The sequence below is a fragment of the Theropithecus gelada genome, chromosome 3 (genome assembly GCF_003255815.1).
Source record: "Theropithecus gelada isolate Dixy chromosome 3, Tgel_1.0, whole genome shotgun sequence".
Classification (NCBI taxonomy): domain Eukaryota; kingdom Metazoa; phylum Chordata; class Mammalia; order Primates; family Cercopithecidae; genus Theropithecus; species Theropithecus gelada.
This window is the reverse complement of record NC_037670.1, coordinates 167,343,500-167,358,445: the sequence shown is the minus strand read 5'-3', so window position 1 is coordinate 167,358,445 and position 14,946 is coordinate 167,343,500. Positions and strand designations below refer to the sequence as shown.

At 49.4% G+C, this 14,946-nt stretch overlaps 1 protein-coding gene and 1 gene segment (V, D, J or C); both read right to left on the bottom strand.

Moving 5' to 3' along the window:
- The window catches only part of LOC112620195 (immunoglobulin delta heavy chain-like), a 233,042-nt gene that overhangs the window by 9,513 nt on the left and 208,583 nt on the right, over positions 1 to 14,946 (bottom strand). The window contains exons 3-4 of the mRNA XM_025378479.1: positions 4,725 to 4,775; positions 1,183 to 1,569 (exon numbers count right to left, since the gene is read on the bottom strand). Coding sequence (XP_025234264.1) covers positions 1,183 to 1,569; positions 4,725 to 4,775 — 438 coding nt within the window. The remainder of the gene's footprint in view (positions 1 to 1,182; positions 1,570 to 4,724; positions 4,776 to 14,946) is intronic.
- The window catches only part of LOC112620203, a 119,099-nt gene that overhangs the window by 5,233 nt on the left and 98,920 nt on the right, over positions 1 to 14,946 (bottom strand).

The window sequence follows — 14,946 nt, the reverse complement described above, 5'->3', positions numbered from 1 at the left end:
ATTGGGATGTAGAGAGGTGAGAGCAGCTCTTCAGAAGCACTGGCAAAAGAAGAATGTATATTGAAATCACGACGGGTTAGAAGCTCCTAATTCCACTTCCAGGGCTGCCTTCAGAAATCCTTCCTCTTGACCTGCAGAAGAGAAAGCTTTGGGGGTTATTAAGAGCCAGGAGTTGTGAGGATTGAGAGGAAGTAGTAGGGTCCGTTGACCTTACAAATAGTAAGGCTCATCACAACATCCATTGGATTTTCAGGTGACTCCAGCTTCTCCTTCCCAGCATGACCCTTCCACTGTGATCCTACAGAGGTGCAAGCTATCTTCTGAGGCACCTGAATGAAACCTCTTCCCTCCCTACTGCCCAGCTCCAATCCTGGCAGAGACTCTATACTTCTGGGTCTGAGTTGCTTGGTGTCAATGTGTCACCTCCAGCCTGCTAGCCCCATCCTGCCCTCCTGCTTACCATGGCCATCAACATGAGGGCACTGACCAGCACAGCATACAGGGTGGCCTTCCCCAGCAGGATCTCATAGAGGATGGTGGCAGACAGGACCCCTTGCTGGTAGGACACTGTTGGCAGGGAGGAAGGACAGGTGGATACCTGTGCACAGATAGCTCTGGTCTCTCCCACCCTCCACCCTCCACCCTCCGTTGTCTGTGAGTTCTTCATGCCTTGGTTCTAGATCAAGAACCATGAGAGAGGGAGAGGAAAAGGAAGGGCTTACTTACCCGAGGTGAAGCCACAGTCTGAAAGAAAGCAGGAAGAGGAAAATAAATGAGAGACCTCATTTTCATAGGCAATTAAAAGTAAAGTCAGATTTGCAGTTGGCACAGACTCCCAGGCCCAGACCAGCTTCCTCTGACAGCCCAGCACCTCCTTTCCTCTGCCGTGCCAATGTCAGCCACAATGTCCTTGCAATCCATGGCATGTGGCAGCACTGAGGGGGCTGAGGGGTACCACTCAGATGAGAGATACACAGGTCACATAGAAAGGGGACCCAGTTGCTTGGCTCTGTTGGGCTGAGAATCTGGCAGAATGAACTACAGGTGCCCAGTTCTCCTTCATGGTATGTGCTGGTTCCTTTCTTTTTGGATCTGGTCTTGTCCTCTACCTGGATCTTTCCATTTTCCCTGGTAGCCGGTCTCACCTAATCTCCTCCAGGCATCTCCCCAGGCCCCACTCACCTGCTCTACCCCAGGCCTCGGCACTGATCTTTTGGGTGATGGGCTTGTCCCTGTCCTCGGTCCACTCGTCATCCTCCGAGAGCCCATAGAACTGGACTTGGCAGCGGAAGTGGTTGCGGGGGTTGTGCCAGAAGGTGGCTGAGACCCTCAGGCGGCTGCTCAGGCAGTATCTGGAGTCCTCGAGGGCAGGCTGCTCCTTGAGGGGCTGTGGGTCCGTGCTGACCCCACTGTGCACCTCTTTCCCGTTCACCCACCAGCTCAGCTCCACGTGGTCGGGGTAGAAGCCTGTGGCCAGGCACACCAGCGTGGCCTTTTGGGTGTGGGAGATCTCTGCTTCTGATGGCTCAAACACAGCGACCTTGGGTGGGAACACCTTTTTCAGGTCCTCTGGAAAGGGAAGAGGGGTTGGAACCAGGGTTGCTCTGAGAGCTGTCTGGTCCTGGTAGGGGCTCTGTGTGTGTGGGAGAGAGAGGGCTGGGAATGGGCCATAATGAAGCACAATTATGTCATTCTAGGCCCTCACTGTTTTGGGGTCACCATCCTAGTATTTGTTGCTCTCTCTCCACTTTGCCCATTCTTTCTATGCTGTCCCATGGATGCACATTGCCTACTGTCTCCCCAGCTTCCTATGGTCACATTATATCCTGATTGTCTTGGCTGTTTTTACTGAGGTTTGTCTGATCATCTATCCAAATAATTTATCTGTGTAGCTTTATTCTTCAAAGCCTTACTTGGTGCATGGCTATGTAATCCTGAAACTTGAGGTAGGAGACTCTCATTAGTGGCATAATTACAATAACTAAATTGATTTTTTCTAATTATAATTTTCCTTTTTTAAATCAAAATGTATTTATTTGTCTCGTGGGATAGTAATACATGTTAGAATTAGCTTTTCTTTTCTAGAAAAGACACTTTTCCATTACATCTGACTCCCCCACCTGCGCAGCACCTTTTAAAAAATTTTTCTTTTCTTGCATGTAACCCTCTTTAAAGAGCCAAACCTCGTCAATATCTGATGGGATGGTCCACATTTCCTCCTCCCCTGGGGCACAGGAGGGTGTGGTAGCTTGTCCAGGATGGCTGAAATCCCATGGAAGCTGATGGTCATGGGATTAACCCTTTCTTCTCTCAGAGTGTCCAGCAACCCTGCCTGGCCAGGATTGGAATCCATCTACAGCTAAGCTTTGCATTTTCAAAAGTAGTGCAAGCTAGACCATTGAGTATGAATGAACCACAAAGTCCAAGGGCCATTTCAGCAGAAGGCTCACACTGCAGAGCTCTGGACCCTTTCACATGCTTGACAGAGGAGAAAAAGAATTTCTGGGATCTTTGGAATGAATGATCTCATCTGAAGACACATGAGGAGTGGAAGAAACCACAATTTGCCGTGCCCTTTGCTTGGCTCTGTTCCAACCATGAGAGTGAGCTTTTGGTTCAGAAATGTGGCAAGTCTAGATATGGGTTGTTTATCCAAATTTGGGAAATGTTTTTGATGGGAAAATTGAGATGCAGGTTTAGAAAAAGGCAAACCCTGTGACCCAGTGATGATAAACAACAGGAATGAAAAGGATTGTCACCACTAGTTGAATCCTTTACGGAATCCTTTACAAAGGATTTTCATATAAGTTAGTCCCTTCCGTTTCTATGTCTTAGAGAGAAGGAGGCAGCTTAAGTTGCTTTTCAAATTGCACACCTCCCCCACCACAGCCCCTTGAACCCAGGCCTTTGAATCTGGTGATTTGTACTTTCCACTCAACTCCCTGGTGTGTGTCCCCACCTACGTGAATGTCTGCCCAAGCCCCTAACCTTCGGTAGACCCTGTGCGTCCCATTCCTCCATCCTTGTCTGTGTCTCCATCCTAGACCTCATCCTATCCCAACCCTGCTCCACGGCCTGTCTGCTTCCTCCCCAGCATCAGGAAGGTTGTACTAGGGCTTCCTGGTGGGGCCTTTATGCTATTATTCCAGCACAAATTCTGAGGCTTAAGAAAATGAAGTCTCGGCCAGGTGCGGTGGCTCATGTTTATGATAGCAGCACTTTGGGAGGCCAAGGAGGGCGGATAACGAGGTCAGGAGTTCGACACCAGCCTGGCTAACACAGTGAAACCCCATCTCTACTAAAAATGCAAAAAGTAGCTGCGTGTGGTGGCAGGCACCTGTAATCCCAGCTACTTGGGAGGCCAAGGCAGGAGAATCACTTCAACTCAGGAGGCGGAGGTTGGGAGGTTGCAGTGAGCCGAGATTGTGCCACTGCACTCCAGCCTGGGCAACAGAGCTAGACACCATCTCAGAAAAAAAAATAAAATAGTCTCCTACCCATTTTGTCTTCTTTATACCTTATCTGTTGCTAAGATAATGTCAGTTTCCAGTTGTAACACTCTCTTCAGACCTGTCTCTCAAACACCTGCCAAGCACGGGGCACCTCAGAGACTCCCTGCAGCTCACCCAGTGCTGTGACAGGGACTTCTGCTCTCAGGCTTCAAGAGCAGCCCTGAAACCACTCGTCTCCTCAGCCTGGTCCCCCCTGGCTCATGAACCTTTAAACTACCTCAGGAAGACATACATGTATCTTCTAAGACTAGTAGAGAAAGAAGGAGGAAGATGAAGGCATGAGCAGAGTTCTGTGCTGGAGGCTGGCAGTGGGGAGAATCTTAAGAGAGAAGACAGAGCTAGTCACCAAATGGAGTCAACAATGCAGAACTGGAGTTAGAATGGGAAGATAAAAAAGGAGAAGATGCAATTTAAAAAAGGGAAAGTAAAACAATATATCCACTAAGAAAGTAGAGATGAGAAGAGTCCCAGAAAACAATGAAAAGAAGAGTGAGAAAACACACAGCCCTGAAGACTAAGCAAGGAGCTCTACAGCTGAGGAGCTGCAGCCAACACAGCAGAGCAACAAGCTGGAAGAGCTCCAGGAAAGGGAGGAGAGGGCACAGCGCTCCAGGTAGGAAGGGGTGACCCTGACCTCCATTCTTACATCCAATTCCCTTCCCGGCAACAAATCATTGCGGTCAAACCCAGGCACCCCCGAGTCAAGAGAGGAGCCCCCATACCTGTCACAGTGAGCCTGGTCCCGTTCCCAAAGTGGAGGGGCGAATTATAGGAGCACAGCTGCAGAGGCTTAGATAAAACCCACCTGGAGATCTCCAGCCAGAGGGCATGCCTTAGTTCCCTGACAGCAGGATGGCTGCCTTTCTCTGCCTGGATTCATGGCTCTGGACTAAAGGGATTCTGTTAGGAAAAAGGCCTAAGCATACTGTGCGACATGAGGCGCAAGAGGAGGAGGCTTAGGAGAGGCAGAGCCATGCACATGAGGGAGGACGAGCCGAGAAGGGAGTGAGGAGGCAGATTATGGACTGAAGACTTAGAGAAGAGGAATAGAGGAGTCAGCCAAGACACACCAAAAGGGAAGGCAGGCACAGCTCTGTGGAACTCCACAGGGTAAGAGATTTCACTCAATCCTCCTCACCAGTGCTGGAAGGAGAAGCAGAGAACTGTGCCTCCAAGGGACAATGGCCCTACCACCCTGGTTCTGCAACTTACCTAGGACGGAGAGTCGAGTGCCATCTCCAAAATACTGGGGCTGATTGCTACACAGTGTATCATGAGTGTGGCAAACCCCAGAGGAGCTGGTGCGGGCCCTTCCTTCCAGAAGCTGCTCCCACACAGAACTCCTGGGGCCCCACCACACACTCCACTGACCCACATTTTCTGAGCTTTTCTTGGCTGTGTTCTCAGTGTCTACCCTCCCCAAGGGGTCCTCCTGGAACTCCAACCTTATAACACACTATCCCAAAAGAAGCCTTTTACATACCCAAGACAGAGAGCTGGGTTCCACTGCCAAAAAACAGTTTTTCATTAGTTGCACAACATTAAAGACTGGGAGGAAAACCGCCACCTGCTGCCTTCCACTCCTGCCTCCCCAAGTCCACCTGCCAGGTCCTCTCCTGTTCCCTAGTAGATTTTCAACCCTGCTAGGTAGAGGGGTAGACAATGGTACAATCCGAAACGCAGTGGTCAGCAGACCAAGAGGCCCCGTGTGATCCCCCAAGTTCCCTCTTCTGTGACCTTCTCCTTTCTGTGTGAGAGAGAGAAATGGCAGGACCGTGGTGGTAAGGTCAGAGGCTCCTTTATCTGTCATGGCCATGACTGGCACCCTTCAAGGAGACAGGAGATGCTCAAAGTGACCCCTTCCAAGCTGAGTCTACCCATCTCTCAGTAGAGGAACATAACTTGGCACAGGCAGTCTACAAAATAGTGGAGAGGGAGGCTATCCCCTCCTCATCTTCCTCATAGGTCTTCCTGATAAAAATACGCTTTAACCTAAGCACTGGAGACAAGGCTCTGTCTGGATTCCAGCCCCTTTTTGCAAGTTCCCAGCTGTCCAGTCGTGACTTACTCACCTACAACAGTGAGCCGACTTCCCTCTCCAAAATACACGGTGTTTCCAGAACACAGCCTCCCAGGGCCACTTCAAAACTGCCTAGCCTCTGCTGAGCACAGCTGGGATTCAGGCAGAGGCTGGGAGTTCATGGAACTCTTCCCTTACAGAGACACCAGCTCTGCTTCCAGCACTCTGTGTTCCCTTCTAGAGCTTGCTCAAGACCCGGGCAGGTGACAAAAAGAGACACAGAGTGGCCTCCTATAAAATCCAGCACAAGAATATACGAAGAATCTACAGAGAACCTCTGTTAGTGAAGCAGATAGATGGAGAGGTGTTGTGACCCATTAACTACCCACCGGGCTTTCTCTGGCCTCCCCTGTCTCAGGGCACTATGAGGAGAGGCACCCTCCCCTTCCCTTTTCTGCCCCATCAGCCTGGGCTCCGCTCTGACTCTGCTCAGAGCCTCTGGGAAGCCTGGGTGGATTTGCCCTTACAGGGAGCCTCCTCTGAACTCACTCCTGGGACATGAGATGACGTCTCCCTTAACCTGGCCCCAGGAGCGGGGATCTCTGTTCTCTTTGACATTTCCCAGGACAGAGTCCTCCCTCATCGCACCCCTCCTAGAGACCCCCAGCCTTACCTACAACAGTTAACTTGGTCCCTGAACCGAAGGTGTAGTCATAGTTAGCACATAAGGATACAGCCACTCTAAAAGGAAACGTGGACCCACTTTTCCCTATGACGGATCTGCAAAAGTACCTGAAAAAGTCTTACCTACAACTGTGAGTCTGGTGCCTTGTCCAAAGAAAGCTTCAGTGTTCACACAGTGACAGGGGTCAAGGTGAAAATCACATTCAAGGCATAGAGTGGGGAGAGGGCCCTGGCTAGGGTGGAGGACAGTGAGCTAAGAAATCTCCTCCTGTGCTGTATGGGTATTGCATATTGCACAGAAGAACACTTTGACTTTTGCTTTTTAGGACCATGGAGAATGAGAGTCCATCCACAGGGTCCTAGGTCCCTTTCTCAAAGGACACCCCATTCATGCTCCCTCTCTGAGGGTCCATCAAAAGGGAAAGGGCGTGGCCTGCAGAGGACGGCAAGGCCCAGAACCTATGACTCCATCTATAGACAGCCCTGACTTCTTCCCAAATCCTCTGGAGAGCTGGTCACCTCCAATGAACCTTCCACCCGACTGTCTCAATTTTGTGGGGATCAGGACCCTCCCTGAGTCCTCCACTTGAGAGGTTCCTGGGGCATTCTTCTTATGTCTGAGCTCTCTCTGCTTGGGAAGCTTCAGTTCTCATCTGGGTCTGTCCTTGTCCATGGTCTTGGTGTGACATGTGATCAGGAGTGAGGCAGAGGCATTCTGAACCAAATTGCATTAAGACCTGTGACCCAGGAGGAAAGAAGAGGGACTCTGGGAGTTGGGACCACCAGAGAGGTTTTTGTAAAGGTTTCCCATAGAGTTGAATCATTGTGGCCCCCCTGTCCCCACAATGTTACAGCTTTGTACAAAAAGCCCCTCCCATGGGTCCGCCGCCAGAGCCTGGGAGAAACCACCAAAGCAGCTGCTCCTTTGAGCGGAGTGGAGGGTGGGTGACATCACTCCCCGTTGTGCAAGTTGGTGGTGGGGTATGGACCAGGCCGGGGGCTTCCTTCTCGCCTCCGGGCACTGCTCTCAGGATGTTCTGAGGTCCTCAGAGCTGGTGTCTTTGTAAGGCTGTTTGGCTAAGGGGCTGGTCTTCTCCAGTACCCACCCCTCTCCAAGCCGCCACCAGGTTGGGGCACCTCCCTGAAGGGAAGCCACAGCCCCCGTCATTACCCTGGCCCCACCCCGAGGCTGTGTGTCACTTGGAGGGTTTGAAGCTCTGAGTTAAAATCCAGAAAAAAAAAGACAAGCTTAACTACATAATGATGACACACTTGCATGGTAAAATATAAACAGAATCAAAATATACATGACAATTTGGGAAAAATATTCCCAGTTCTCACCATCAGGGCTAATCTCCTCAACATACGGTAAGCTCCTAAAAATGAATAAGAAAATAACCCAGCAGCCCGATAAAAATGGGCAAAGAGTAAATTGTTCAGAGAAAAATAAATACAAACGGTAGCTAACTATCAGGGGGGAAAAAATCACAATAAGAAATGTAAAATAAAAAAAAAAGCTTCATCAAAATACACTTTTCACTAATTTGACTGACAAAATTGAATTATAGGCCCATCCGTAAGGGACTGGATAAACCGTGATATGGTCACACAGTGGAGTAATATTCAATGCTAAAAAAGAATGGAAATATTTTATATTGCTATGGAAAAATTCTCCAAGATACATTATTAACCGGAAAAGAGAAAGTCGCAGAATAGCAAAACCAGATGCCACCTTTGTCTAACAGAGGGAGGAGAAGAAGAATTATACTTTTGTATTTACTTGATTTTGTATACAGAAACACTATAAAGATACAACAGAAACTGACAAGAGTGATGACCTATTAAGAATGAGTGGAGTAGGCCAGGCGCGGTGGCTCACCCCTGTAATCCCAGCACCTTGGAAGGCCAAGGCAGGCAGATCACCTGAGGCCAGGAGTTTGAGACCAGCCTGACCAACATGGCAAAACCTCATTTCCACTGAAAGTACAAAAAAAAAAAAAATTAGCTGGGTGTTGTGGTGGGTGCCAGTAATCCCAGCTATTTTGGAGGCTGCTGAGGTAGGAGAATCACTTGAACCCAGGAGGCATAGGTTGCAGTGAGCCAAGATCACACCACTGCACTCCAGCCTGGGCGACACAGTGAGACTCTATCAAAAAAAAAAAAAAAAAAAAAAGAAAGAAAGAAAGAAAAAGAAAAGAAAAGAATGAATGGAGTAGACAGAAACAAAGTGGAAGTAAAAGTTACATTTCCTCGTGTCAACGTGTCAGCGTTACTGTGTTGTTTCCATTTCAGGGTCATATAGCTCTATTGTCTATTGAAAGTCAAACTTAACTATTTTAAAAAACAAGAAAATTTGGCTTTAAATAAAATATGCTACTTTAAAAACCTACTTGTTTAATTCACAAAGTCATTTTTTTTTCTGCCAAAGAACTGTATGTATGAAGGTATATATGAAGTCATGTAGAATTTATGTAAGAAGTTGTTTCCTTGTCCTGAATTTGCTCAATGGGGACTTAAATACTTGGACAACTGTGAAAAATGCAGATTTCTGAGTAGTGTTCATGACCTATTGAGTCAAAATCTCCAAAACTGAGTTTACTTATTTATTTATTTAAATGAACAACCAAACAGAAAATTACCCTGGGTGTTTCTGTTACAATGCCAGGCTTGGGACCCACAGCTTGTCCCCTGACTAGAACAGGGCAGAGTTAAGCCGTGGTGAACATCAGATGGCAGTCTAGGAGTGCCATAAGTTTGGTGCCAGGGCATGGCCCTTAGAACTTAGTGAAGAAAGAAAAAGAGGAGATGGTATATCCAGGGCATTAATAGTGATGGACCTCCCAACACGCTACCAAAAACCTGCTAAAAAGTTGATTGCAGCCGGGCGCAGTGGCTCACACCTGTAATCTCAGCACTTTGGGAGGCCGAGGTGGGCAAATCATGAAGTCGGGAGTTCGAGACCATCCTGGCTAACACAGTGAAACCCCATCTCTATTAAAAATACAAAAAATTAGCCGGGCGTGGTGGCACGCACCTGTAATCCCAGCTACTCGGGAGGCTGAGGCAGGAGAATCGCTTGAATCTGGGAGGCGGAGGTTGCAGTGAGCCCAGATCGCACCACTGCACTCCAGCACCTGGGTGACACAGCGAGACACTGTCAAAAAAAAAAAAAAAAAAAAAAAGTTGATTGCTCTCATCCATTGGAATGCGTCAAAGCCTCTTCCCAGTACCTTTCCTAATTGAAATGCACAGTTTATTTTGATCTATTTCTGCATGTTTTCCTGCCTTACTCACCTCTTTTACTTATCAATAATTCATCCTCCAAGTTAGGTCTTTTAATCACCTAGTGGGGCCCTCCTCCCGACTGGCCTTATAAATAATAATACCACTCTGTCTTGGCATCATGGCTTTTTAAAATTCCGATGGAGTTCGTCCCAGTTTTGCCTCTCTGGACGGTATGCCCAAGCGCACATGGAGCGTTTTTTCCATAAAAGCCTGTAAAACCAGTTAGGCAGGTATCAGGTTGGGTGTCATTCATCCATGTGGGCAGCAGGGGGCAGCCTTTCCTTATTTTTGAGACTTAAGTACCTGCAATCTGAGCTCCGCCACTTGAGGGGGCGAGAAGAATGCGCAGCGCGTGGTGGGGCCAGGACGCGGAAGAAAGCAGGGTTACTCCTGCACCTCTGTGTCGGGGGCAAGTGGGAGACCGGGAGACAAGCAAAGAACATTTTACATGTGCAATTATTGAAAGCTTTCTAGCATGTTCATTTCAACCTAAATTCCTTGTTCTCAGTTGAGGAACTGAAACCCCAAGAAGCCAAAATGAGTTGCCCAACGATGAAGAAGCACCGCGCCCCCAAGACTCCTTAAATTCAGGGGATGCCGCCAAACCCCGCCCCTCCGTGAAGCCGACCTCCTGTGGCCAGACTGCAGGGCTCCCAGCAGCCCTGTAGCGTGGATAAACCTCTTAAACTCTGTCTCATTATCTGTAAGCTGGGAAAAATAATACCTACCTCGTGGGGTTGTGAGAATTGCATGTGATAGTGAGTGTCGGGGTTAATCATGGTGCCAGAAGAATCAGTAAAAATGTTAGTGACTGAAGCCTGGAGCGGTGGCTCACGTCTGTAATCCCAGCACTTTGGGAGGCCGACGCGGGTGCATCACCCGAGGTCAGGAGTTTGAGACCAGCCTGGCTAACATGGTGAAAACCTGTCTCTACTAAAAATACAAAAAATTAGCTGGGCCTGGTGGTGCGTGCCTATAATCCCAGCTACTTGGGAGGCTGAGGCAGCAGAAACACTTGAACCCGAGAGGCGGAGATTGCAGTGAGCCGAGATCGCACCATTGCACTCCAGCCGGGCGACAGAGCCAGACTGTCTCAAAAAAAAAAAAAAAAAAAGAAAAAGTTACTGCCTGTTGTTTTCAGAGAGATACTGTAACTGCCCAATAGGTTCACCTTGCCTACTATGTAGACAGAGCCGATTTATCAAGACAGGGGAATTGCCATAGAGAAAGAGTAATTCATGCAGAGCAGGCTGTGTAGGAGACTGGAGTTTTGTAATTACTCAAATCAAATCTTGCCGTCTCCCCAGGAATTCAAGGATCCAAGTTTTAGAGGATAATTTGGTGGGCGGAGGGGAAAGCAGTAAGTCAGGAGTGCTGATAGGCTGGGTTGGAGATGAAATCCCAGCTGTTTTCTTGTGCTGAGTCAGTTCCTGAGTGGGGGCCACAAGACCAGATGAGCTAGTTTATCCATCTGGGTGGTGCCAGCTGATCCATCGAGTGCAGGGGCTGCAAAATATCTCAAGCCCTGATCTTAGGTTTTACAATAGTGATGTTATCCCCAGGAGCAAATTAGGGAGGTTTGGAATCGCAGGATCCAGCTACATGACTCCTAAACCATAATTTCTAATTTTTTTTGGCAAATTTGTTAGTCCTATAAAGACAGTCTAGTCTCTAGGCAAAAAGGAGGTTTGTTGTGGGAAAGGACTGTTATCATCTTTGTTTCAAACTAGAAACTAAGTTCTTCCCAAAGTTAGTTCAGCCTATGCTGGGGAAGGAATAAGGACAACTTGGACGTTAAAAGCAAGATGGAGGCCGGGCGCGGTCATCACGGCCACAATCCCAGTACTTTGGCAGGCAGAGGAAGGTGGATCATGAGGTCAGGAGTTCAAGACCAGCCTGGCCAACATGGTGAAACCCCATCTGTACTAAAATAAAAAAAATTAGCCAGGCATGGTGGTGCACACCTGTATTTCCAGCTACTGGGGAGGCTGAGGCAGGGGAATCACTTGAACCTGGGAGGTAGAGGTTGCAGTGAGCCAAGATCAAGCCACTGCACTCCAGCCTGGCAACAGGTTGAGACTCCAGCTTAAAAAAAAAAACAAAAAAAAAAACCAAACCAACAACAACAACAAAAAAGAAAACCAAGATGGAGTTGTTTGGGTCAGGTCTCTTTCACTGTCTCAGTTACAATTTTGCAATGGCAGTTTCAATACTGGTCTCAGGATGTCTTTACCATATCCAATCTCAGGTTTTCAGCAGACATCAGAAGACCTGGAAGATATGTTAAAATGCAGTTTGCTGTCTGGGTGTGGTGGCTCACGCCTGTAATCCCAGCACCTTAGGAGGCCGAGGAGCAGGCAGATCACTTTAGCCTAGGAGTTTGAGACCAGCCTGAGCAACATATGAGATCACCATCTCTACAAATAATAATAATATTAGCTGGGTTTGTGGTGTGTGCCTGTGGTCCTAGCTACTTGGGAGGCTGAGGTGGGAGGATCACTTGAGTTTGGGAGGTCAAGGCTGCAGTGAGCAGTGATCACACCTTTGCACTTCAGTCTGGGCAAAAGAGCAAGACCTTATCTCAAATTAAAAAAAAAAAAATGCCATTTGTTGGGCCCTGTCCCAGGAGATCTGACTCGGTGGGTCTGGGGTAGGGCCTAGCTTTTGTGTTTCTCCTAAATTCCCAGGTGATTTTGGTGTTGCTGGCTTAGGGACCACTCTTGGAGAACCATTCTTCTGGAAGGGTCTTTCTTTTCTCAGCACATTTCCCTCCACTCCATGTTTATTCCTCCACTCACTGGGTGCTTATTACATCCCAGGCTTTGCTTAATCACTGGAGATATCGGGATATGTAAGACAAGATGTACCTGCTCAAGGAGCACACAGTCATTTGCCGGGATGGACACATCTATTGCACCTGAGCACCTAAGCACCTGAGCAGGACTAGGACAGAAGAAAGCAGAGACAGGAGGAGGACGCCTGCCTCAGACCCGAGGGAGGGCCAGCAGGGCCAGACCCGAGGGAGGTGGGGACAAGGAAGAATCAGGAAGACTTTTCTGAAAAGAATGAAGGCGAGGTTGGGAAGGGCTTCCAGTCTGAGGGTGCCATAGTGTCCAAAGACAGAGGCCGGAGGCACATGGCTTATTGGATGGGCCACCAGGGCTTCTGAGGAGGGGAGGGGACAGGGGAGGAGAGCAATGAAGAGGCCTGAGACTGGGAGAGGGGGCAGGGGTTGTGCCAGGAGAACCCTAAATTTCCCTAGGGAGCTTGGATTCTAGTTTGTTCACTGTGGGAGGCTAGGGAACAAGGCCATAACCAGGAGCTCTCTGAGAGCAGTCATCTTGCTGTGTGGAAGGGGACAATTGGGAGGAGCCCCTCAGGGGGTGCAGGGAGGCAGGGAATGGGTGATAGTGACGGGGGACTGGAGAAACATCAGAGGCCAGCGCTGACGGACTTGTCATCACCTCAGACCACAGTCATAGCGGGATGTGAGGTGGGGCACAGAGAGCGTGGGCTTTGAAGCTAGGCAAATGAGGAGTCAACCCCAGACCTACCATCTGCTGGGTGTGGGACGTGGGTAAACTAATAAGCCTCTTTGAACCTGTTTTCTTATCTGTACCGCTGGATTAATAACTCTGGAGGGGAGAGAAAACTAAATGGGAAAATGTCTACACATAGGAATAGTGTAAGTATGTTGGTATTATTCTGTGGAGGAATAAAAGGCAGACTTCTCAAAAGCACGAGGGATGGAGACCCAGGGATTTATCTTCTCCCTTCCAGACACACGAGCCAGTTGTTGGGCAACAGGGCCAGCAGGATCATCTCCAAGCAGGACATCGGCTTGTGGGGAGTACAGACTGGGTTAGCAGGAGCACATGTGGAGAGGGGCCTCCGAGGAAGCTGAGGCGGTCAGTGCTGGGGTTTCTCTGCATATGTTTGCTCTGGGTACAGAGAGGACCCTGTGTAGTCAAAGGTGGCAGTGAGGTCTTGCCAAGCATGCCAGCGTGTCACACATCAGCACATTGGGAGCCCACAGAAGTGCCAAGGCCGAGAAACCTCTTTAAGACCACTGTTGTGGAGGGTAGAGGAGGAGAGGAAGGAGAAGGAGAAGGAGGTGGCAGTGCTCTGATGGAGGAGCAGGAGCAGGAGGGGCTTGCAGAGGAGACGCTCCGGGTGATGTGTGTGTGGTGGGGGTGGGTGGTGTTCCTGGTCCTCCAGGTGCTGCCCGGCCCCTGTCAGCCAGGGGTGAACCCCTGTGGGATAAGCCTGTGTGATACCAACAATCCAAGCTACACCTGTGACACAAGACACTGCTGTGGCTCTGGCTGGTGTGGACCACCATCATCATCCTCCTGAGCTGCTGCTTCATCTGCTGCCACTGCTGAGCCAAGCGCTGCCTTCAGGCCAGGCAGTGGCAACAAGAAATCAACCCCATCACCTGTAGGAAGCCCAGGATTACTCAGCACTGCCATTTTATCTTCAGTTTTGTGCCAAACTATTTACTACCTTGTCATGAGGGATTGGTTTCCCGACCTCCAACTCTTCCCCAACCATAGAGTGACTTCCAGCTATGGCATGTAGCCCTTAAGGTGGCAGTGCCCCTGGGACTCCCAGCGGCACAGAGCAGCCCCTAGTCTGAGTCCAGCAGAAGCAGCACGAGACCCCCACGCATTGCTGACCCTGGGGCCTCTGACACCAGCTGACCCAGCAGCCACCAAAGACCTGGGAACGGAGCCCAGTGTCTCTGTGGCCTGCCTGGGGGAGCTGGACTGAGGAGCCTTCCTGTGCAAGGATTTAGAATATACGGAGGAGCTGCTGAATGATTACAGCTCTGAGCGTGACAGTATCCCATCCCCTCCCCACCCCCTTACCCCCAAGCAAAGAGAAGATACCATATGTGCAACTGGGGCCAACATGACGATGGCCTCAAAGCATTTAACATGCTCATCAGTGATGCTCTGGATGGCCCCCTGGACATCCATGACAATTGGCCTGTGCAGTCTCCTGGTGACAAGGAGGAAGGTCCCTGCCAGCCCTGCAAGGAGCAAGCTTGAGAGTCTGGGCATCCTCACTGGCCACGGCCCCCAGTCCCTGCTGCTGAGCACTGTGAACGAACAGGACTCTCCCAACCCCTAGAGCAGCAGCTCCCAGCCAGAGATGGCCCTGTCTGCACCCAAGACCTTGGCAAAGCAACCAGGGACAGAAAGAACCAGAAGAGAAGCTTTCAATGACTTTCAGCCATTTTGTCCCCATTTTTTCTCTTCTCCTGTCCTGCATTTTTCTCCATCTCCAGATACAGTTTGGGATGTGGATGCCTGTCCCCACACAAAAACACTTGGGATTCATTCCTGATACCCCAATTCATCCCGATTTTCCCCTTTTTAAAGTCAGATCTCACCTACCTGTTTGGTCAGAGAGAGGTATGTTTTAAAATCCCCAAGGAAG